The sequence below is a fragment of the Chaetodon auriga genome, chromosome 16, assembly GCF_051107435.1.
Source record: "Chaetodon auriga isolate fChaAug3 chromosome 16, fChaAug3.hap1, whole genome shotgun sequence".
NCBI classification, from domain to species: domain Eukaryota; kingdom Metazoa; phylum Chordata; class Actinopteri; order Chaetodontiformes; family Chaetodontidae; genus Chaetodon; species Chaetodon auriga.
The window spans coordinates 6,387,621-6,410,749 of record NC_135089.1 but is presented as its reverse complement, the minus strand read 5'-3'; the positions used below and the strand labels follow the sequence as shown (position 1 = coordinate 6,410,749).

General features: G+C 43.6%; 1 protein-coding gene across 6 annotated transcripts; it reads left to right on the top strand.

The window, feature by feature from the left end:
* The first annotated feature begins 261 nt into the window (after positions 1-261).
* Positions 262-22,913, top strand: ttyh3a (tweety family member 3a). Of its 6 annotated transcripts, XR_013078316.1 has the most exons (17): positions 262-423; positions 1,045-1,256; positions 3,827-3,996; positions 5,969-6,080; positions 6,239-6,459; positions 7,149-7,244; positions 7,818-7,890; positions 9,923-9,998; positions 14,230-14,285; positions 15,008-15,100; positions 15,960-16,052; positions 16,816-16,952; positions 18,316-18,489; positions 18,931-19,006; positions 20,310-20,411; positions 21,630-21,669; positions 21,766-21,901. XR_013078316.1 is itself a non-coding variant. In XM_076752458.1 (16 exons), exons 2-15 carry the CDS (start codon positions 1,131-1,133, stop codon positions 20,388-20,390), a joined length of 1,584 nt encoding a protein of 527 aa, XP_076608573.1. In that variant the 5' UTR covers positions 262-423; positions 1,045-1,130; the 3' UTR covers positions 20,391-20,411; positions 21,766-22,913. The 6 variants fall into 6 exon arrangements, 5 of the variants coding, with proteins under 5 accessions (XP_076608573.1, XP_076608577.1, XP_076608576.1 ...); XM_076752458.1 differs by lacking the exon at positions 21,630-21,669 and having other exon boundaries at positions 21,766-22,913; XM_076752459.1 differs by lacking the exon at positions 21,630-21,669 and having other exon boundaries at positions 304-567; positions 21,766-22,913.
* Positions 22,914-23,129: the final 216 nt, after the last annotated feature.

Here is a 23,129-nt window from a genome sequence, read left to right as displayed (position 1 = left end):
TTGAAATCAAGTGGCAAAGCTACAGAATTAGCAAAAAAAAAAAAAAAAGCCCATTTTATGTAACCTAATCCGTGGTGTCTTGTTTTATTGACCACCTGGTTCAATACTTCAGTCGACAAGCAGCTTTATTTAATTTGTTTACATTTTTCCGACAGTACTTGAATCTCGCACAAGCTCTACATTGTGACACCTCTGGGTGGCGCTACTGCGCCATTTTTATGCCGGCGAGGTGGGCTGTGTGCGGGCCGGGCCGGGTAAGCTGCCAGCTGGGTGAGTGTCGTGAACAATCGCCGTGCTGGCCCCAGTCTCTCTCCACTCCGCGATTAACTGGATGGAGGAGTCGGAGGTGCTTGTTTGAGCTGTTGCGGCGGAAGAGAACTGCGAGAGATGAAGTGAGGAGTTACCAGCTGAACAAAACAGGATGTAAGAAACCGCAGACCAGAATGTCAAGTGGAACAAAAGAGACTTCTTGTTGTTATTCACCTCCCTGCCCGAGTCTCCGCGGACTGAACTAACCAGTGGCTAAACCGGCTAACGCTAGCTGAGTTAACGCTAGCTACAACACGGGTATAACTAGCTTTTACAAACGGACTGTTTTTGAACAAATTTTAAATTGACCGCGGCACTCGAGAGTTTACAGCTAATATTACAGCAGGATCCCGGCTAGCAGCGTACCATCGACCGTAGTTGACGGGTTAACACGATAACTAGCTCGGCTAAGCTTCAGGTTGCCGGAGGTTAAAGCTACTAGCGGTAGTTAATGTTAGCAAGCTACTAGCAAAAATCACTGTTTGTTAAGTTAGCGAATTGTCATGGTCGTGCGTGTTATTACATGCTAGGCGATATAATATAGCACAAGCAGCTTAGAAATGATGTAGTGATTGCCAGTTATGTGAATAATTAAATCTTTTTCATTATCTCAGTCAAAAAATGACAACATTTCCACTTTACCAGGAGGTAGTGTGTTTAGCTAACTTGCTAACTTCGTTTCTCAAGCTAGATGAGCAACACTGCTTTTGTTTTTGTCTTTCATCCCGGATACAGGCAGACTTTCTGAAGTGGATCCCCCTCTGTGTTTACAGTTTCAAGCATCCTTGCTTGTTTGGCGAATGCATTGACATTTCCTCGCCATGGCAGCAGTGGTTAGCTACTCTCCACCGTGGTGGGTGAACCTTCTGCACAGACTTCCTCATTTCAACTTGAAGTTCGAGCAAACGAGCAGTGATTTCCGACCGGAGGACTGGACATATCAACAGGTAACGTTACCTCACTGACCCCCCCTGTATGCCTCTTCAAATGAGCCTAGACGTTGTGATTCCCAGACATCCTACAGATGCCAGTATGCTTGTTTTAAAACCAGTGTTTGCTTCAGTAAGTCCACCTTCAGGAGCAGGATAATAAAGAGAACATGGTGATTGTGTTCATTACTTTCTCAAAGTCTGCAGCCTTAAATTTAATGCACAAATTATTCATTATTCCCGGTGACAGATTTGCACCTGTTCTTTCTCTTCACCTCTTGATCCAAGTCACCATCTGTGTGTTGCTGTTGTATCCATGTCTTGACCCTTTCCAGACGCCAACCAGCTGGCATTGTGTAGAGCGATCCAAGCTGACCTAAGTTGACCTAAACGGATTTGTTCACATGGTTGATATTAAAGACAATCTCTACATTTAGGCCAAGTGATACCTCCTTTTCTTATTCCAGTGACAGTTCTGGATTGTGTGTAATACTCACAACGCTCACATTTATCCTCATGCTGTTGGTTGTGAGAGACCAACAGTGAGAGACACCTGTTAGATTTGACCCACAGGATGTAGGCAAATGGCTCTACATCTATCCTGTTTAAAAATGAGAAAAAATAGGTAATTGATTGTGTCAGATGGCTCAGCATTAACTTCAGCTTGCTTTTATTTACACAGAGCAAAGAAATCCTTTAGCCTTTGTGAAGGCCATATTGTCTGAAGTGGAGCGATACTTAAAAGCTTATTCAGCTGTTAATTAGCTTAATCTGTTGCCTTGTACATTGGGGAGTTTTTTTGTGTATTTTGCCATTGTGCATTGAGCTCATGATGAGTTAAGTGTACCAACATCATTTGGACCTTAGATTATTAATTTCACTTAGTAATGGACTTTTATGCTGTTCCTTTAAAAAAAAAAGAATGAAAGATAAAAGAAAAAATGCAGACATTGGAGTAAGTCATGAGAAAATGGTGGTTCTCCTTTTCTGTGAAAGTATGACTCACTGATTTCCACTGAGTATGATTATCCTTTTAAAAGGGAAGTTGTTTCCATTGAACTGTATCATATACAGAAAAGGCTCCCGATCAATGTAGACAACATCCCTTTAAAAGGACAAGGATGCTCAGTGGAAATGTCAGGCGGAGCAATGCATATTTTATTGAAATCCCCGGGTAATACAGCTGTTTGAGCACATTATCTCACTCCCTTCACGCGTCTGTCACAACAAGAGCAAAACAGAATAGGTCATCATCAGGTTAACTTACTAAACCATAATTATTAACCCGCTGTGATGACAGGCTGGTAATTATTGTCAATGCAAGTTCTCACTCAGGCTTCAGGGGAAGACTTGACTTGTCCAGATGGCTGAGCTGTCAGTGGTGCTCACTATATGACTACGTCATGATGATGCGGTCTTGGGTGCCTTTGAATTTGTCACTCTTACCTCTTGCACAGATGATAGGGAAGTGATGTAACATGCAGTAGATTATAGTTTTTCCTGCTGGATTGCTGTTGCAGTCGATGAGTCCTGTTTGGTTGAACTGTGCAGAGCAACCTACACTAGCCGAGTCATTCAGTGCTGTTTGTGTCTGATTATCCAGTGATTCTGTCATTTGTTTGTGTCAGAGTCAACCCCAGACAGGACTGAGACCCAGGCATAGTTTCACTAAATTATTATTTGTCAAGACTGTGCTTTGAGCCTGCAATTGTTCCAAGATTGAGTTTGCTCACTGCCACTAACAGGTCGACAGCCGCTGCATCGGGTTCTGTCCATCAGTGCGATGCCTCGCTGAGAAAACTGAACAAATAGAGCAGGCTTGGGTTTTTACAAAACAAGAGTGGTATGATGGAAATCTGCCCCAGCCGTGAATCCTCAGGAGCATACAGTGAACACAGAGGCCTTCTGTCTGACCTACATAGGAAGTGGTGCTGTTGGCTGAGAGGTTTGACTATAATAGTATCTTGCTGTACTGCTCGTTTGGAAATTCTGCAGGTCTGTAATGTTCATAGTTGTAATATGCAGGCAATATTACCAGCAGGTCTTGTTTAGTTCTTCAATAAGCATTTTGCTCTCAATTTTTCTTTTACTCTGACGTTTTAGTACTAAATCACTGAAAAGAGGCTTTGTCATTGTTTTTCATCTGTCTCTAAGAGATCAAGTCCACAATTAGTACTGGATTTATTGTGCTAGAAAGAACAGGCTGTTCTATACTTCATCAAAATTGAAAGCACTCTTTTCTTTTCAAATCACAAGGAAAGATGGGACGTCTTATTTTAGAGATGTTTTCCTCTGATTATAGAGCGTGCTTACTTGTACACAAACCTTTGCTTCAGTTCTATTTAGGACAAAGATGATGACTATTGTAAGCTCCTGTGTTGCAGAGAGTGTAATGCATTTATTAAAGCTTTGTATGCACCCAAATGAACAAAATAGTGATGTAATATATCTTGCAGTAAAGAAGGTAATCATTTGAAGCTCAGTGCTCTCTCTGTGGAACACCTTGGAGGCCCATTATCCCCTCTGCTATTGATGTGAAAGTGGTATCATCTTTGAAGTTTCCATAACCCTATCTCTCTGTCCACCAGTCCATCCTGTTACTGGGAGGTGTGGCGCTCGCCTGTCTGGCTCTGGACCTTCTGTTCCTGTTCTTTTATTCCATTTTTCTGTGCTGCCGGCGGAACAAAAATGAGGAGCAGCCCAACGCTGACTGCTGCTGCACAGCCTGGTGTGTCATCATTGCAACACTTGTCTGCAGGTGAGTGTAAACACAAATCAGAGTAGCATTCACCAGTTGTATTGTTTATGTTAGCTACTTTGCATTCACTTACCCAGATACAAATATACAGGAAGAAGCAGGACATCACGCAACAACTGACCAGTCTTGGCTAAATATGTAAATTGTGTCATCAGCACTGCACACAAAGGCTGCAGATTCAGAGAGGCAAGAGCTAGTCTGACCCAGCCTGCTTCTCTGTGTCCTGAAACAACAGACCAGCTAACAATAACATCAGGAACATGCAATTTTGTCATCACAATAATATGGACAAATGCAGTAAATCTTCACATTTACACAGTGAAATTTTTGTCCAATCCCCTCAATATTCTGTATACACTGCCAACAAAAAGATTATGCATACGTATTTGGCAAATCACCACAGTTCACCACATACAGCAATTCCCAAGTCAAATAAAATCACATTTCAATAAAACAGTCTGAGGTCAGACTTAAGCCAGACGTGCAACTGCCAAATCACATAGATGAACAAGTAAGTTAGAAGCTTCTTTGTGATTTTCTTTTAAAGAAAATTGCTGCATATTCAAAACGCTCCACAGATTGTGCACCAGTGCTGAGGGAAATTTATATTTGCATGTGTGCAAATGAAAGCACAAAGACTATAGGAGTGCTGTGTACATTGCTTCAATTTTCTGTTTTGTTATTTTTGAAGGAGATACTGTGAGAACTGTACCATCTGGACATGCTTTCTATCCTTGAACACTGCATTTGTTTCCTGTTTTCCTCCTCCTGTTAATGGGCCACTGGAGAGCCATCCCGGTTGATTCAGAGTAGCACAAAGAGCTGGGGGACCTGATGAGTACAAGAACTGCATTACAATCGCTGTATCTGTGTGTGCTTGTGTCTGCGCACGCACTAATGTCTCTCCGTTAAAGCAGAAAGACGAGTTGTTGAGATCATACATCATATCTGGGCTTTGTTTTGTTTTGTTTTGTTTTGTTCTCTGACAGTCCATTCTCGGCATCATTGCACAAAACACAGCACCACTGTTAACGATATTGAGATTGTCTTATCTTTTGTCATCATTGTTTTCACTGTTATTTGAAGTGCTGTTTCCTCCTTTATTGAAAGAGTAGTACAGAGTTTCCCCAGGTTCACGTCACAGCAGGGAGCTTGTTTTGTGTTTTGCTGTGACTCGGCCCCTGCTCACCTTTTTCACACTGCAGACTGTGAGAGGAAGAGATTAGCAGCCCTCCAGGAAGAGAGAAAGCCCATTGATTCACTGAGTGCTGCTGGCTGAACTCTGTTAGACTCGGTCTGACTTAGCTTGGAGTGATTCGCTTATCACTGCCCTGTTTGATCAAATCCACACTGGCATAGGATGGGGGTTAGCAAAAGGACCAGCAGCTGCGACACAGGAAGAGATATCGCTTCTCACTTTAAATTGCTTCTCAGAGCGCAGAAAGGGAGTTTTTTCACGTCACTGAAACGTGGAGAACATGCAAAGCGAGATCTGTAAATAGCTCAACTATATGTCAGGATAGAGGATTTTGCAGTGCACGCACATAAATTGTTGGAATATTTAAAAATATCGTGAAAAGGGTTTTTTTGTTATTGTTGTTGATGCACAGACAAAGTGTTTCCCATGCAGTTGCCAGAACTGTTTTTCTGCAACTTGAGTTCTGTCTGTGCAAATGAGAGCTGATCTCCTGCCTCAGTACAGCCTTTGTCAGCCATAGTGTGGGGTTTGGGACATAGCTGGTCCATTCCTCTGTGTTTCCATGGTTCTGTATGGGGTCTTTCTGCTGGAGCTGAAAGGAGCCTGTTGACTGGGGTCTGAACCGACAGGGTTAATGTAGAGTTCACACGCCTCTCTCCCTGCCTCACTATCCCCCGCGCTCGCTCTCGTCTCTGTCTCCTCTCTGTGTCTTTTTAAGCTAATCCCTCCTCCTCACCACCCCGTCTCCCCTCCCTTCCTTTTGTCTCCCGTCAGCGCTGGCATTGCTGTCGGTTTCTATGGGAACGGCGAGACTTGTGATGGAGTGAATCGGCTGACGTATTCCCTGCGCCATGCTAACCGCACAATCACTGGGGTGCACAAGCTGGTAAGACTGAGAGCGCAAATTATACCAACACGTTAAATAATTCATCGCCCTTCTGCTTTGAACGTTCCTGGTTTCCTCTACCACTAGACCTGAGTAGTGAATCCCCTTTTCTTCTCTCAGCTCCATTATGACCTTGTTTGTCCCTGTTCTGGCTCTAGGTATATGACGGTACGTCCTCATTAAACCAGACAGTAGACGACAATCTGCAGCAGCTTGAAGGCCAGTATGCGCAGCACGCAGACTACCTGTCCATCGTCCAAAAGCTGCAGGGCCAGCTGGACGAGCTGGTCAGGCAGATGGTGGAGATTCCCTTCTGGGACAACACCAACATCTCCCTGGAGGAACTGGCTGTCACGATTGAGCTGTATGACTGGTACAGGTAAGACTGTAACAGTCATTCAAATAAAGAGTGTCACACAGAATGACAAATAAAACTTACACTGTCTGTTGCTGCAGAGAAAGGAGTGGCAGCAGCAGCAGTCTTGAGAAGTGTATCAGCATCACAGACAGCAGCACACCATGATTCATGTGCTACATCCCTTTACTATACTTTCAGTGCAGACACACACCCCTTGATTAATTCACTGCCTCGTGAAGACTTTGCTGTCGCTCATCTCTGAGTTTGCATGCTGTCAAAAAGTTGAAAGTTACTCGGTCTCCTCCCTGGCGAGGCGGTGTTGGCTGAGGCCGCTCTGCTTGGAGATGTTTTTGAATTAAAATGTCAGAGTGAATCTGAAGTAAGAAGCAGATACGAGCACAGACAACGAGGAAGGGTCCTGTTCAGCTTAACAAATGGCTCACTGTGCTCTTCATGTAGAAATGATATGAGAGGCGCATTCTACATACAAACTCTTATTATATATTAGAAACAATAACTGTCCATTGTTCAATCTTAAAAGAAATTATTTTAAACATATCTGATTAGTTAATAGTTTATAGAATATGAATTGTTGCTTTATGAGTTGAATGAAGTGTTGTGCTTGCCCTGAAGATGGAGCTCTGCTTTTCATTGGGAGATGGTGTGCAGTGCTGCTCTTGGCCATTTGTTAATGACATTTGTCTTCCCAGGTGGCTGGGCTACATAGGCCTGCTACTGTTCGATGTCCTCATCTGCCTCCTGGTGCTGTTTGGCCTCATTCGCAACTCCAAGGGAACGCTTATCGGGTGAGTCTCATCATGAGTTCACGCACTTCAGGGAAGATGATTGCGCTTTGGGAAATTATTTTAGCTGTCACCCTAGAATGAGAGGCAGTTACAGTACATGAAGCCTTCAGCTGATCGGGGCCACCTTGTCATTACAGTTTAGTCAGGATGCATTCATGCTCCATAAACTTTCAGCACAGTCACAACTCATTTAGCATAAGCATCACGCCCTGATACACTAATGACACAGATTTTTGGTTACCGCTTATATTAAATGGGGCAGCTTTTAAAAGGCTATTTGCATTTTATAGGCACTGAAGAATAATGCGGTAAATGCAATGGTCTGCCAAAGGAAATGATATTCACAGTAATTCATCATGTTGTTTAAACCACTTAGTGCTTTTTTTTCCTTTAATGACAGATAATGGCAAAAAAATAACTCCATGCAAAATATGTAATCACAGAATTGATTTGAGCAAACTAAATGTGCACAGTTCCAACACACTGTATGGATTGTTGTTGCACATTTGAATAGTATTGCTCCAACACTGCAGGTTAAAGGTACTTGAACCTCGTCTCTCTGTCTCTCCCCAGGGTGTGCTTGTTTGGTGTGGTGGCTCTGGTAATCAGCTGGCTCTCCCTGGGGCTCGAGTTGGCCGTCTCTGCGGTAAGTATCTCCATCGGAGCATGATCCTGTTTTCCAGGTGGAGCTGCACAGTTCATTATGTGTAATTGGATAACATGATTTCCGCCTGTACAGCCACTGACTGCAGAATTCGGCCTTTGGAGGGGCATTTTATTTCTCTTAATAAATAGAGTTGAACAGTCATGATGTTGATAAATTGCTGTGCAGATATTGTTGGATGCAAGATGTCTCCCCCTTCACTGAATGGTACCATGTGGCCCTTCCTTGCTGGACCACAGCTGGCTCCAAACTAGCTGCAATGTCACAAATCAATCTCGTTGTTAGATGTCTTAAACTCAGATTTAAGGTGAGCACAGAGCAGCTTTCCCTCTTCAGCAGTTGAATATAAAAAGGGGTCTAGTGTCAAACACACACACCATCCTGCACAGTGAAGCTCAAACATCCAAGTGAAGTAATGTCAAGCAAAATACATGTTTGAGTGCAGAGGGGCTTTAATTAGAATATTCAGGGTTTTTTTAACCACTGCATTAGTCATAATAATAAGTATGTGTTTCATAAATGCTGTATTCATGCAGAATTGTTGTGTTTGGTTGCATTACAATTACAGCATTTTCAAAAAATCCTGAAGATTAATGGTGGTGAGACCTGTGATCACAAGCGAAATAAGTGACCCTTAGCAAAGTCCCACCTCCTCAGTTACTGTCACTCCACCTGTCAAGCTTTCCATTACACGCTTCTCATATGGAGGTTACAGTGATAATGGTGGAAAATGTGCAGTCTTTTTTGAACAAAAGCAGGCCTCTCTTTTCAAGCTGACGACTGTGCATTTTGTCGGCTAAAACAATGACTCTGGCTAACAGTTTTTTTAAGTGTGGCTAGCTAACGTAAGCTAACGCTGATGCTGAAACTCTGTGAGTGAGCTGACGTTTAAATGTGACACACGAACTTGTTAGCGGCGTACATGATATGATGATGAAAGACTGAAGCTATACGAACATATCCCAGGCAGAACATCAGCATGATCAACAGTTGTCGGTCCATTTAACGTTGACAAGGGAGCAGCATGATTTGTGTATTTCAGTGTAGAGGCAGCTCAGCCCATTGCATGATATTAAACATAAAATGTAGGCTAATTAAAATGTTATTCCTTCTAACATAACCATTGAATTGTTTGGTTGCTTACTAGAGAAGAAAAACGTGCTTGGACAGTCCAGTGATTAGATTCTTGCTTTATAGCTCGTATTTTGAAACAGTGTGCTTCACTTTTACAAGAGAGATGGATTTGAGTTTATGAGGAATATTCTATGAGTTTGGCAAATGCAGTGACATCTAACACAAGTTTGGCTGGAGTCACTGGAGTGAGAGCTTCTCCAAAACAAGCAACGAGCAGGACTGAGCTGCTGTCATCTCTCTAAACTCTGATATTGTTGCATCTTGACTCACAGATTGACAAACCCCCAAACAGTGCTGAATGTGTCAAAGTGGTATTTTTTAACCAAACCTGTAAACCTGCAAAATAATGTAGAAAGCTGATAACATGGCCTTTACCTTTGGACGCAACGCTTTGTTACTGCTGTAGGTAGCAAGCTAGTCAGCCAGGCAGATAAGGGAAGATAAGTGGCTAATATTTGCCACTTATCTTCACCTTCTTAGAGCCTCATGTACGCCGCATCAACATGTAGAGAAATGCTAAGCTTGACAGGCCTGTTATGAAGTCATGATTGGACAGTTGCTGTTCAGAGGAGGGATTTAGCAATGGGTCAGTTGGGATTAGCATTGTAGCCATAATTTTGCAGCCCTTGTTAGCAGAACAGCAAAGCAGATAATTTGGCTGCCTTATGGAGGACGCTTAACTGATGCTTGATTTAGCTTGTGTGATGTCCCGCCGTCAGCCAGTCACGCTGTGAAAGTGTTTTTAAAGCTGCAGTCAATTACTTGCATCTATCACTGTGTTATTGAAGTCATTAAACTCCTGTATTGTTAGTATGCCATGAAAATGTCACAGCAGCTGTATCTCCTTCATTTTTCATCCTTTATTTTCTTGTTTTTCTAGACCTCCAGTGACTTCTGTGTCGCTCCTGATACGTATGTCACCAAAGTGGCCAACCAGTATGGAGTCATCAATCAAGGTATGAATCACATACACCAAGTACCATTCACATGGTACTGAGGCTGCCCCATGTTGACAGCTCAGACAGCTCTTTAAAATGGTAAATATTAGTCATCTCACATTGGAGGACACGTCTGCCTGAATTGATCTCCTCCCCCTTCCTGGTCTCAATGGTGTGATTATTGTGCAGCAGTGAGACGACATTGTTCTAAAACTGGGGCTTGGTCTTGTCCACGGACCATAAAAAAGCCTCTAAAAATGACACATCTGCAACAGGGTCAAGAGGGCAACGGATTGCCGTTTTAAGCAGTGCTGAAGCCTCTTAAACATGTCTCGTTGTGGGAGTTGCCCAATCTGTCCCGTGATGGGATGTGTGATCTGTGTGTGTGAAGCAGAGTGTATGAGGGAGATAAGAGCAGTGGAGAAGAGGATCAGAGACACCATGTATTTCCTGCATCTGTCTTCAGCTGGTGCTCAGAAATAAAGACACAGAGGACTCCCTGCCTGCTTCATGTACTTTCCCCCCAACATCATCCATGCAGTTTGTCTTTTTCTGCCTTCTTTTCTAAAATGTGGTGGTGGCTGAGTACACAAACCAAGCTTTTGGTCAGTCGAGGCATGGCATCTGCTGGAAGTGTTGGGATTTCATCTGAACCATGAGCACCAACTTAGTCTGTGCACTAAACTGTATTATGCTGCGGCCATGAAGCTGGAATTTGTCTCAGGGCTAATTCATGCAGTATGGGGGTTTCAGTTCTATTTTTATGCCTCCATGCTGGCAACAGCCGTGGCCAGAGGCATTCTGTGTTCGGGTTGTCCGTCCATCCGTCCGTCCCATTCTCATGAAGGCGATATCTCTGGAACGCCTTGAGCAGATTTCTTCAAATTTGGCACAAATGCTCTCTTGTACTCAAGGATGAGCTGATTAGTATTTGGTGATTAAATGTCACCGTGACCATTCAAAACATCAAAACACATGTTGACCTAATTTAAGAATTCATTCATATCTTCACCGTGACATCATAAACTCTGCAGAAACACTTTTCTGGTCATTACTCAGGAACAGGAGGGGAGAGATGACATCTGAAGACCTCATGCTGGGCTTTAGGGATTTGTTAACGGTACGGTAGACCACCACAAGCTGATTGGTTCTGCTGATGCTGAGCTTCAGGTGATTGTTGTTGCAGCATGTGATGAAGCTCTTGTTCTGTCCTCTCTACTGTAAAAATAGTCTCTCAGTGAAGCCAGCACATTTATTAAATTCCTTTAAAGTCTTCACTACAAATATTATACACATCTGGACGTGTGTGTAAACTCCACGAGACAGTAATTCCAGTTTTCCTCTGTTCAGCCATTGAAAGAATGATGCTAACGTTTCAAGTTAATGCACACTAATGTGTCTTCATGCTTAGCTTACTTTTCCACGCTGATGTCAACCTTGGAAAGGGAACATCTTTCTCAGTTGTTGTATATTTTGCCTTTACAGCCCACGCCATCCTGAAATTGCACCAGACAAATTTTCTGGATATGACAAAGAGTGTCATTGCTACAGTGAATTTATTGCTTTCCTTCCCCGGATAGCTGTTATATTTTCTTGAACATGCATCATTTCAACGGCCCTCGTTATTTTTCTCTTCATTGCACAAGTATGTCACAACACATGGTGTTAATCCAAACAGAGTGAGAGTTAGTCTGTGAAATTTGTCATGTTGCAGCCAGTATTTCTCTGTTTGCCTGATGGTTTTGTTTGCGAAATCCTTCGCATGTAATAACAGCAGTGTCAAAGATGAGCTGCATCTGAAAATTGTGCAGAATGTTTCCCAGATAAGGACTTTAAATCAGCATTTGTAAACCTGAATAACCACCAATACCTAAAACTCTGTTCACTCAGAGCTCATTTTGAGGAGACTGGTCTCTCTATTAAACGTTTTCACTTGGACGCAACACTTGGTGACTGCTGTAGACAGTAAGCTCATTAGCCAGACATGCTAACATTTGCAGCTTAAGTTAGCTTCTTCAGTTAGGTTGGCATCTGGTAGCTAGCAGGTCCTTATGCTTGGAAAACAAACAGCTTGACAACAAGATACTCAGTAACCTGACTGACGCTCCAGAGACTGGAACCAGATTTGTTTTGACTCCCTCACCCTGCCAAACTTTTTCACCTGGTGGAATAAAGTGCTGCCAAATCTCTGGCCAGTAAACAAGCTGCGTATCTTGTGACTGTGGCCCAAAGCTGCAGCTCACTCATAATCATTCTGATTGTAAAACGGAACAATACGCTGGTCTGGTCCTGATCCTTGTAACTGAAGCTTTACTCTGAGTTTTCAAGAACAAATTCATATTTTCTGCTATGTGGAACAGTGGCAAAAGTGATGATGGGATTAAAGTTGTTTCCTGAAACTGAATTTGTTTGATCATTGCGAGCCATAAATGAGTGGTCTTGCTGTTTTTTTACTTACTGTATATTGGCAGCAAGATTTTAGTCTGTATGTCAGCACAGATGACACCGATTGGCACAAGAAGTGAACCCAGCCCTGTGACGAAGGCTGCTCTTCCTGATGTGTGTGGGTGTATGCGTGACAGAAGCTTGCTGGATATGTGCTTCTCTACACCGGAAATCCTCCTCATGAGTTGGCTCTGCTGTGTGGGAGACGAGCTCCTGACACAGCAGCGAGCGTGGACGTCACTCACACCATGTGTTAGGTTGGTGGCGGCGTTCTCACAGCTTGTATTTGTGGACATCGCAGTGGCTATTAAGTCACTCAGGATTTCTCATCGACTCCTACTCGCTGCTTGGAAGAAGTAGCTGGACTGGCCTGTAATAGCAAAGTCCAAAACTTTCATTACAATCTGCTCAGTTTCATGGTGTACTGTGAACAGAATGCAAGTTTGGTCATGTTGTAATTTAACATTAACTCCAGAGGTGGTGTAACCGCCTTTGTGCCCTAAGAAGGGTTATACTTAAGCCTCTCCCTGGCTGCTTGTTCTGTTGTTGCCCAAGTATTGCTGTGTCAAGGGGAAAACACATTCATTTATACTGTTTACAGCACATGTGAACTTTATTCTTTTGGAACATTTCACCTCAGAGCTCAGGATTAGCTCAGCGGGTGCGCAGTTGCAGAGGTAGTCAAGCCCGAACAGCAGCAGGGAACACGAAAAGACGGCGAGAAAATTAAATATCTCTGCGTCAGTCTGTTTCTCAGTTATTGGCCTCTTTTCCTGAACAAAACAGTGCTGACTGAAACGGTGACTCTGTAGTAGTGAGATACCAAGATATATTTTCTTTAGTCTGATCGGAATGAGCAGCTGTTGCTAAATAGAACAGAGTGGACTGTGAGTAAAATTCAGATTTTGATTGCAGTATTTAATTCCACCAGTACACACAAAGCTGTGACCTGCCCTCTATGTCAATTATTCCATGGAGCCAAATAATCTAAGGCTGCACTAACAGTCATTTTCATTATCCAGTATTTTCTCGACTAATCGATTCATTGTTTGGTCAGTGAAATGGAAAATACTGGAGTGGCCTTTTGTTGCATGTCATCCCTTCTGCCTCCTCCCTTTCCTGTTTCCTGTCTCGTTTCAGCTACACTGTTAAAAAAAAAAAGGCAAAAGGCCTAAAAATAATGTTAACAAATCCCTAAAGCCCAGCATGAGGTCTTCAGATGTCATGTTTCGTCAAGCCAACAGAAAAAAAAAACATATTTTATAGACCAACCAATAGTGATATTGATATTTTGCCATTTAAAAGAATCCAAGTACATTAACGCATAACATAAAGGATCAACTGCTCTCTGCTGGACAAACTACATAAATGTTTCTAACTCACCTCACATCGCCGAACCTAACCCAACGCGCTTTTGTGCTGCAGTATCTTGTTATTTATTGGCCGAGGCACAGTTTTCCCCAATACGTATGTATCTGAAATAAGCTAATATTGGCCGAAATATCTGCTGATTTATCAGTTTAGCTCTAATTGAGTTTACTCTCCCATAATACAGAGAAACCAGGAGGCTGTAAGCAAACATTTTTGTCGATCAACTAATCCATTAGTCGACTAATTCCCAAATGCTAAATATTCACTTGTTCCAGCATTGTAAATGTTCTGTTTTCTTCTTTTTTTTCATAGTTGATATCAAGTCAAAGTGGTTTAGACTATTGAAAATAAATGTACCAGTTGCAGCCAAACGTGAATTTATGCTGCTCTGCTAACACGTTGTGTTTTGTTCCTGTTGTCCTTGTTTTCACAGATATCCTGCAGTACTACCTTAGCTGCAGTTTGGAACAAACCAACCCCTTCCAGCAGGTTTGTTGCATATATTACTAAATGAATTCCTGCATGATTGAGTCTTTAACATGTTAAATGAAACCATTGACCCTGCAGATAATTACCCATACGCTGTCCGACTGGGAGTTTATGAGCTCAACATTAATGTTTTGTTGATAATACTCAAATCTGCGCAATCAATTATAGATGGATCCCCTGTGTCATGTATGACCTTGTAATTGGTATGAATTCCAGTGGGCACATTGAGTCACTCCCATTGCCTCGAAGAGGGGCTTTTTTCATGCAGCAGTACAATACTTCCCATTCTGCCAGCAGGAAAACTGATGTGGAGCAGCTTTTCCTGTGTGTCTGCACTGATGGTGTGCGCTTGCATCAGGGGATGTGTGTTACAAGCTTAGAGAAGCAGAATGTCTTTTTTTTTTTTTTTTTTTTACAGTGAATCTATAGTTTCCTTTCATCGACTACCTACGTTTTTTTTCTCGCAAACCACATGAATAAATCAAAACTTTTGAGTGCTGCTGAAGTCCAGGCATCTATTGTTAGGACGGCTATAAAGAAAAGGAAGCTCTATATAAAGTATGCAAGCCTTTCAGCCCACATCTATAAGCTGTCAGCATGCTTCCACTAGACGTCGACTTGACTACAAAGGGAGACAACTGAAGGCCCCCGGCAATGATTAAAACAAATGGAAATACTTTTGAGATGTGCTGGGCTGCTACAGTGTTCATTCTTTATTTCAGAAGCTTTCCGGGAGCCACAAAGCATTAGTGGAAATGCAGGATGACGTGTCCGAACTGTTGCGCTCTGCCACCAGAGAGTATAAACAAACTAAGGTATGTTTCCATCCCCTCTTTGCTAAAAATGCCACTTTACAGGGTACCAGTTACATAAAGCCCCCCCCCCATCTCCAGGTCACAAGTTGTGCTGTACTATTGTACCATTTGTGATGACAAAATATCCCAGTGAATGGGACCAAACGACCAACCTGCAGAGAAGTGAAGTGCACCTGTCCACATAAAGATCTGCTGACGGCCCACCTGGGACCTGCATTATGTCCATTTAGCTGCATTAGGCTTTCACTGGCCCTTGTCAATACAACACTGGGGTATTGTCCAGCGCTGGTCCTTACACTGTGTTGACAGAGGCACAAATGAGAGCTGACATTGGGAATAGAGAGAGGCATATTTCACTTCACATGCCCACACAGAGAAATGTGCTGAGGTGGTGGAAATGTTTTTATCAGGCAATCAGACGTATTTTCCACTGGAGCTGTAATGAGAACTGGAGGAAGAAGGGAAACAGTCCATTAAAATGTATCGTACATTCAAATCTGCTTTTTCAGCTGGAGCTGCTGTGTACTGTTGTATATTGATGAAAGACACACCCTTGTTGAATGTGCATGGAATGGATAATCAGTGAATTAATCGCAAAATTGCGGTTTAATTTCCACCTGCTTCCTGCTTGTTCATATTTGTTTCTTCTTGGCTTTTTGCACCATTTAAAGGCAGGAAACGGCCGCTTTGTTGCATTTTTGTAATGCAGACAATGAGAGTTATTATTTATTGTGTTTTGAAATGCCTTTGTTGTGCTTGGTCGAGGCATCCAAGCATACGCAGGTGCTGAAGTTGGATTTCAAGTCAAGCCTGTTTCAACATCGCAAATTTTGTGTTTTTGTTCCTCGCTCGTTTCCAGGGAAGTTTGGAAGAGATCCAGGGGATACTGAACACCACTGAGATCAGTCTGCATCAGCTCACCGCCCTGGTGGACTGCCGCAGCCTGCACATGGTGAGCAGGGAGGAGACTTGCAGAGGCATCGTTACTGTAGAGTTGCTCCATGTCTGATGAAAAAGAGGCCTGACGATTGATTTGCTGTGACATCGTCGTAGTGCAGCTTAGCTGTATAAAGCAAACCCCTCTTTTATGCTTGTGCAGCTGACTACACCTGTCACCATAAATAACATTTGCCTTCCTGTATCCAAGTTCTTGTCCAATTGATGCTGGCTGTGTACCGTTTATGGAGCTGCCTGAATGACAAGTACTTGGCTATCGCAGCGCTTTGGAGAATTGGCCCTCAGTGGCTTCCAAAGTGCACACGTGCAAGTGTAGCACTTTCTGCTTTCTGCTCTGCCTTAAACTTCCACCCTGTTACCGCGCCAAAGCTTATTATTTCATGAAAATGAGAGTATCTCCAGTAGAATATGAAATGTGTTCCGGCTGTGCGGCGCATACACAATGCAGATCCTCAGTCATGATACTGTGCAGCGCAGTGCTTCGTTTTGAACCTGGTTAAAAACACACTGCCTTCCTTCCACTTTGCCAACCATGAGCTCATTGGTTTGACCTAGTTTAAATGAGAAGTCATGGCAGATGCATTTTAAAGACCCTCTTAGAGTCCACATTCATACATTTAAAAACAGCAACTCCAGACTTTGACTCCCTCTGCCTTTTTGTTTTGTTCTGTCCTCCTCAGGAAGGAAGTTTCTCAAATTTTGAATTAGATGTTCGAATGTAGACTCTGATCTGTTATAATAAATCCTCTTTTTTGCAGGACTACGTCCAGGCCATGACGGGACTGTGCTACGACGGACTGGAAGGCCTCATCTACCTCGTGCTCTTCTCCTTCGTCACTGCCCTCATGTTCAGCTCGATCGTCTGCAGTGTTCCTCACACCTGGCACGCCAAGAGGTGAGACATCCGCCTATATGCCCCTCAGCTCGCAACCACGTAGGAACCAGTGCAAGAGCTTTTAAGCTGGGTTGCAGCGTGCAGGACTGTGTATACAGTGAGAAATAATTTAAGAGGATAAGCCTATCAATTAATTATGGATTCATAGCATCTCCGGCACTTGTTTTTTCACAGCATGAGAATGAAGCACGCAAAGTAATTCAGGATAAATCTACACAGATAGGGAAACGATTGCTTTTGTGTAAAACTCGTGTTTGTTTGCCGTTCAAAGACTGACTGTTTACCACTGGGACGTGTCCAGAAGGCTCCAGCTGCTTCCTCAAATAGATTGCTTCCAGTTATCCCCCCTAATTGTGCCGAGTTGGCCTAAATATATCACCGCCGGAGCTGGTGTCTTTTTCTGCAGCTGAGGGGTGAAATTATTCTGATTTCTTTGTCCTATCAGCAGCAGATAAGGTTTGCAGGATGGCTACGGGGAGAGTGGTTTCCCAGGCGCGGGCGTCAGCTCGGCTGCACCACCTAATTAACTGATCCCTCCTAACCATTGGGGGGCATGTTTATCAGTTTGATCTCAGCTGGAGCTTCCCGTCATAAAGCAAAGGCTTACACGCTACCAGTCTGCTTTCCTTCGTGGTCCCTGTTGAGCTTGTTCTGTTTCACTGGTAAAATGATGCAATAATAGTGATTTCTTTTACCCCATCTGGAATTATATGAAGGTTGATATTCAAGATTAGCTTTTCTGAAGTAGTAATCTTGTTAATTAATTAATTAGTGAGTTGCTCTTTTCTCTGATTTGCGTGCAGAGGTCATTTGATGCCTTGTAAGCTTCATTGAATGAAATTCTATGATCTCATGGATCAGATATGCAGGAAAAGGCTTGTTGGATGAACACTAGAGGGAGACAGGCTCCATGATGTGGTGTCATTGTTGTCTGTTTTGACAGACCGTGTTCAGTTCATCATTGTCGTCTCACACACGCTGTGGAGCTTCATTGTTAGAAAACAATCAAGTGGAATCGAATTCTCTCTACAGAAGCAGGATACTGCTTTTATTTGACAGTGTGAACAAATGCATTTATCGTCAGTTTTCCTGCAGACACTGAACCAATTCCACGAGGCTGTTTCTGCCGCCTTTGTTCAGTCACATTGAGGCCAGTGGAGAGCTACTTCTTTGCTTCACACAGCGCAGTATTCATCTTGTTTTCTGTCCCTCAGGCAGTGATGAAATTGAATCCAAAATGTGACTGAGAATAAAACAAAAACGTGACCACGTGGCGCTTCTGTGCTCCTTTGTCATCAGTCAGACGGGGCAGGGGGTCCCTCTGGTGGTGGAGGCGTTTTACAGTGTTGTGTGATGTTTGCAGGAGCGACGAGGACAGCGAGGACGAGTCTCTGAGCCACGGGGGAAGGCAAAACCACGATAACCTGTACCGGGTCCACATGCCCAGCCTGTACAGCTGTGGCAGCAGCTACGGCAGCGAGACCTCCATCCCTGCTGCAGCCCACACCGTCAGCAATGCACCTGTCACTGAGTACATGTAAGTACTTCAGACTACACTGAATTTGAATAGGAAGCCGCACTCAGCTAAAGGAACAAGTGGTAGATAATTTATTTTCACGCCCCAGCCCGGGTTGTGCTCAGTGTGGCTGATATTAGACACCTCATGTACTCAGCAGCCAGTTTTTATGTCCCCAGAGAGGAGCTAAGCTCTCCTACAGAAAGTCGTGCAGTGGCCAGCAAATGCAGCTGTTGCTCTCCAGCTGTGATGCCTGTGAAACCCAAAGCTCTCTTCCTCCTGAAGCTCAGCGTTAGAGAAACTGGGGGAGGGGACCCAAACCCTGACCCTTGGTATAATAAAAACTGAGTGGGAGAGTTTGATGTATGCAGAATATTGCTTCATACCTTTAAAGCAGTTTGTCGGGGTGCATGCACTTCTTGGCTCGTTGTGGTTGATCTCACTGTGTGTTTAATCCAACAGGGCTCAGAACGCCAACTTTCAGAACTCTCGCTGTGAAAACACGCCTCTGATAGGACGAGAGTCTCCTCCTCCCTCGGTAAGTGTCGCGTTTCCTGTGAAAACATGAGAACTGTAGGAACACCTGTGGGTCATTCGGCAGCGTTTTGTGAGGGACTGACCATTAGCGCTTTTCGACCAGGGTGTCTCAGGAAGTGTGGAACCAGAGGAGCTAAACTCAGGGACTAAAGTCTGTGTTTCCACCTCCTCTGAAGAACCATGAAGATTTGGCAAATTAAGCTAATGACACAGTCACCCTGTTGTTCTCTGTGTTTTGCTCTTTGCTCTTTCTCTCAAAGCCAAACTTTGTCTTTAACATGAATAAATATCAAGAAATGCCCCCAGTGCAGGGAGTCCTACAGGAAGTACTTTTAGTCTTCTGGTTGAAACACGGGTTTAGTTCCTCCAGTTCCTCAAAGCTTCTTGGTTCCCTGGGAAAGAACCCTGGTCTTTGCTGTATCACTGTACCTCATAAGAAAAGCCTACAGGAGCCACAGAAACATGCATTTAGAAACATGGATCAACACTATGATGCTGTTTTATATGATGGCATCCTTTTAACAGTATAAAGCACCATGATAGTATGAGTTAGGCACGTGGGGAGCCAGTGTTGTTCATGCAGGGCTGCTGTTTCTGTGAGCATCCCTGCTGCTAAACACAGTTGCGCTGCATCACTTCCAGCTCTAGCAGCACTGTACTTGACCTTTTTAATGCAAAGAGTACGCAAAGATTTTCCTGCATGCATCAATAAAAGTGTGAAACTGTCACCTGATATAATATCTTATATGGCAACGCTTTCTGTCTTTTTACTTGATACGTTGGAAAGAAAACTAAGAATCCTGCACCGCCATCACTTGCTCTCACCGTATTGATAGCGTTTAATCCTCAGACCTTCATCCGACAAAGTTCTTCTAAACAAACTGCTCCAATCGATGATAAAAGGAGCCGTGTGTTTCTTTTGTTTGGGAGGTGTTGCTGGTGTCCTCAGTCTGTTTTTTCAAGGGCGAGAGCCTCTGAAGAGTCAATGAAACGAGTACAAGTGATGGTTTGTTGGATTCTTCGTTTTCTTTTCTAAATAAAGATTCTTCTGTCACTAAGACTTTATGGCCTGCAAGAAGTTTTTTGGAAGTTGCGTCTTGCTAAAAGTTTGCAGAAATAGAAACTCTTCATGTATTCGGGACAAACCTCAATCATTCCCACCTGCCCCCCCTGCCTGAACCTCTACCAGAGATCCTCCCTCCCTGGTGTCTGTGTGTCTGCCTGGACCTAGACGCTGCTTTGTGTATCTTCTCTATACTCTCTTCTTGTCGTTTTTTGTTTTTTTTTTCTACGAACCCATACAGTTGTATTTGACTGCCGCGGACAGTAACAGCGGTCACAGCTGGCAGTTAAAGCCTTCGGAGAGTTCAAGATCGTTTTGGTAACCTCGTCTGCTATGCTAACAGGTACAAAACATGCCCGCCTCCTCCACCTGCTGGCCTGTTCCTCCTCTGTACCACCTCCCAAACTCCCGGCTCTACTCACCCTCTATTCAGGTCCCACCAGGGCTGCTGGACCCCCCCACTCCCCCCTCTGTCCTGACTCTTGCTAAGTGTCCCACCTGGTGTCTCACCTGATGTTTGTTTCCTGTGGCCCTGGGCTGCATGTTCCCCTTCCCCCATGCACCACAGATATACTGGGAGGAACATGTGAGGCTGTAACGCTTCCCCGGGGCTCACTGCCACCTTTGAGTCGATTACGAAGCCCTTCAAGTCTTTCACAGATCGTGTGGATCTGCTTTGTCTTGATTCTTGGGTGAAAAATATTTCACACCTGCATTTGGGTCTCAGTTATTGGGTGAACACAGTGAAAATACCACTTGATGGTGCCTCTTTTTTCGTGTTAATTGTCATGTATGCAACTTAATGCTGGGTGTCCGCCACTGTATTTGGTGGCATGACTATAAAATTAGCCTGAATTGTTTGGTCCCACCAGCAAATATTCTGCACTGTTCAACTCTTAACTGTTAAAAACAAGCATGTAGTAGTAGTAGTAGTTGGAGATTAAAAATACAAGGATAAAATGTCTCATGATGCATTTTTTCGTTAACATTCAAGGTAAGTCGTGTTTTCTCGTTGAGCCCACATTGGTGCCGATTCTCAGCGTTTGGAAGAACAGCCAGATCAGCTTAGTGTCTCCGTATGAGTTTGAAATGCAGCCTCTTTTTTTTTTTTTTTTGCTTGCATCGCCTGTGTTACAAATGCATGGGTGCATCCTAAATGTATATGAATGAGTGGCCGTGCTGATGTGCAACGAGGCTCAACAACAGACGGTGAAGGAGCTGCCTCTAAAACTGCTCTGTGTTAATACACTCCCCTGTACTCTGATGTCCTCGTCCCCTGTAGCTGTTTCTGTGATGTTCGTCCTGTATTTGAGTCGTTCGCAGTCCCTTTAGACTCCAGCGCTCAGGAGTAACTAGTTTGGAAGGTAATCTGTAGGATTTCCTCTGATCTGGTAAGGTGTGTTCTGTCAGTGCTTCGTTGTGCATGTCCAGTCTGTATTTTATGTTCCTCTGCTTTTGATGTTTTTATTCCTACTCATCAAAGCTCTGAGCCTTTGAATCTGTTGCTGTTTGATCAGATACATTTTTTCCCGCCTTAAAAACCTGCGTCTTTCAATTTCAGTCGGTAAATAACGAGAGAATCCTACAGTGATGTTCTAAAGGTGTGGTTTTCACCCTTTTTGTAGTACCCAGAATGAGTTCATTTTGCTGCAGAGAGTGAAATCATGATTCATGTTTTCCTCCGTCTCTCTCCACAGTACACCTCCAGCATGCGGGCCAAGTACCTGGCCAACAGCCGACCGGATCCCAACAGACCAGATCCAGCACAATAGACGACACTGGACTCGTCCGGTCTGCAGCACTGACGGCCATCCAGTCATTCATCCAGTCAGCCAGTCGTCATTTCTCATAGATGGCCCCTCCCTCTGCTTTCCTCCACCATCTCGCTCGACTTAAAATGGAAAACCAAATGTGCTTTCGCTCGGCAGTTGAAGCCAAACTTTGAAGGAACCCTGCAGATCATCGGTCTCTTCTTACTAGTCAGGACTTTTTCTCCAGTTTCCACAATCCTTGACTGATGTCTTTTATTTCTCGAGTCACTGGTGCTGGGAGCTCATCTGGAACTCTGATGTGATGGAGCCTGGACTGACTTTTACACTCCAATTTAAATATTTCTATTTTATTTTGAAACTTTCTCTGCGCATGAATGCATCATGACAAGTACTGTGTCCCATCTAACAAGGCATTGCAGTGTTGAGGACTCTGGAAGTGCTCATAGACTAACACTGATAACTACTGGTTGTTGTTTTGTTTATTTTATTTTGTTTATTTACTGTACTGCCATCCCTCATTGCTGTGGGAGAGTAAGAGAAATGCCTTACACATAAATATGAGAGGAATCCCCTGAGGCGCAGACGTTGATCCTGGCGCTCAGCATCGCTCAGACTGATGGAGGATACATCGATTTCACAGCGCAACACGTTATTTCTTCAGGTTTTCTGTCTGCTTGTGGAATCAACCAGTCAGATTTTTGCGTTATTCTCCAGTTAATGTTGCCATACTGTATATGACACATGCACATTGACTTATTTTTGCTTTTTGTGTTCAATCTGATGTCTGGGACCAGTTTTCCTGCGGTGTTGCACGTCTTACAGGCCTGAAACCCCAAACGTTTCCCCTCTTCTTGGGACACTTTTACTTCCTGTGGCATCTTTTTTTAAGTACATTGATGAGCCACTATTCCACAGCAGCGACTGTAATTTGTGAAGCTGTGAACGTGACTCTGGCACATGCTCCCAGAGGGTTCGATGAGGACAGAGAGGATGGAAATGCAGCTGTTTGACAAGACGAGTCACAGCGGGATGAAAAAAAAAAAAAAGAATTAACCCGTCGTGAGCTTGACAAAGACGAGTTTTTATACTACTGGAAGCAGAAACTTTTTTTTTTACAGCCCTTTGATGACGATGGTGAAGCAGAGGAGGACAGTTGTGTGTGACATCTTCTGCAACATCACTCTTTTTACATAATTTGCCTCTTCATCGGACTGCTTGTTATTCTCTCCACATTCCTGTTCCGCTGTAGAGCCTCAGCTCCCTGAACAGAACTGGGAATTGTCCCCCCC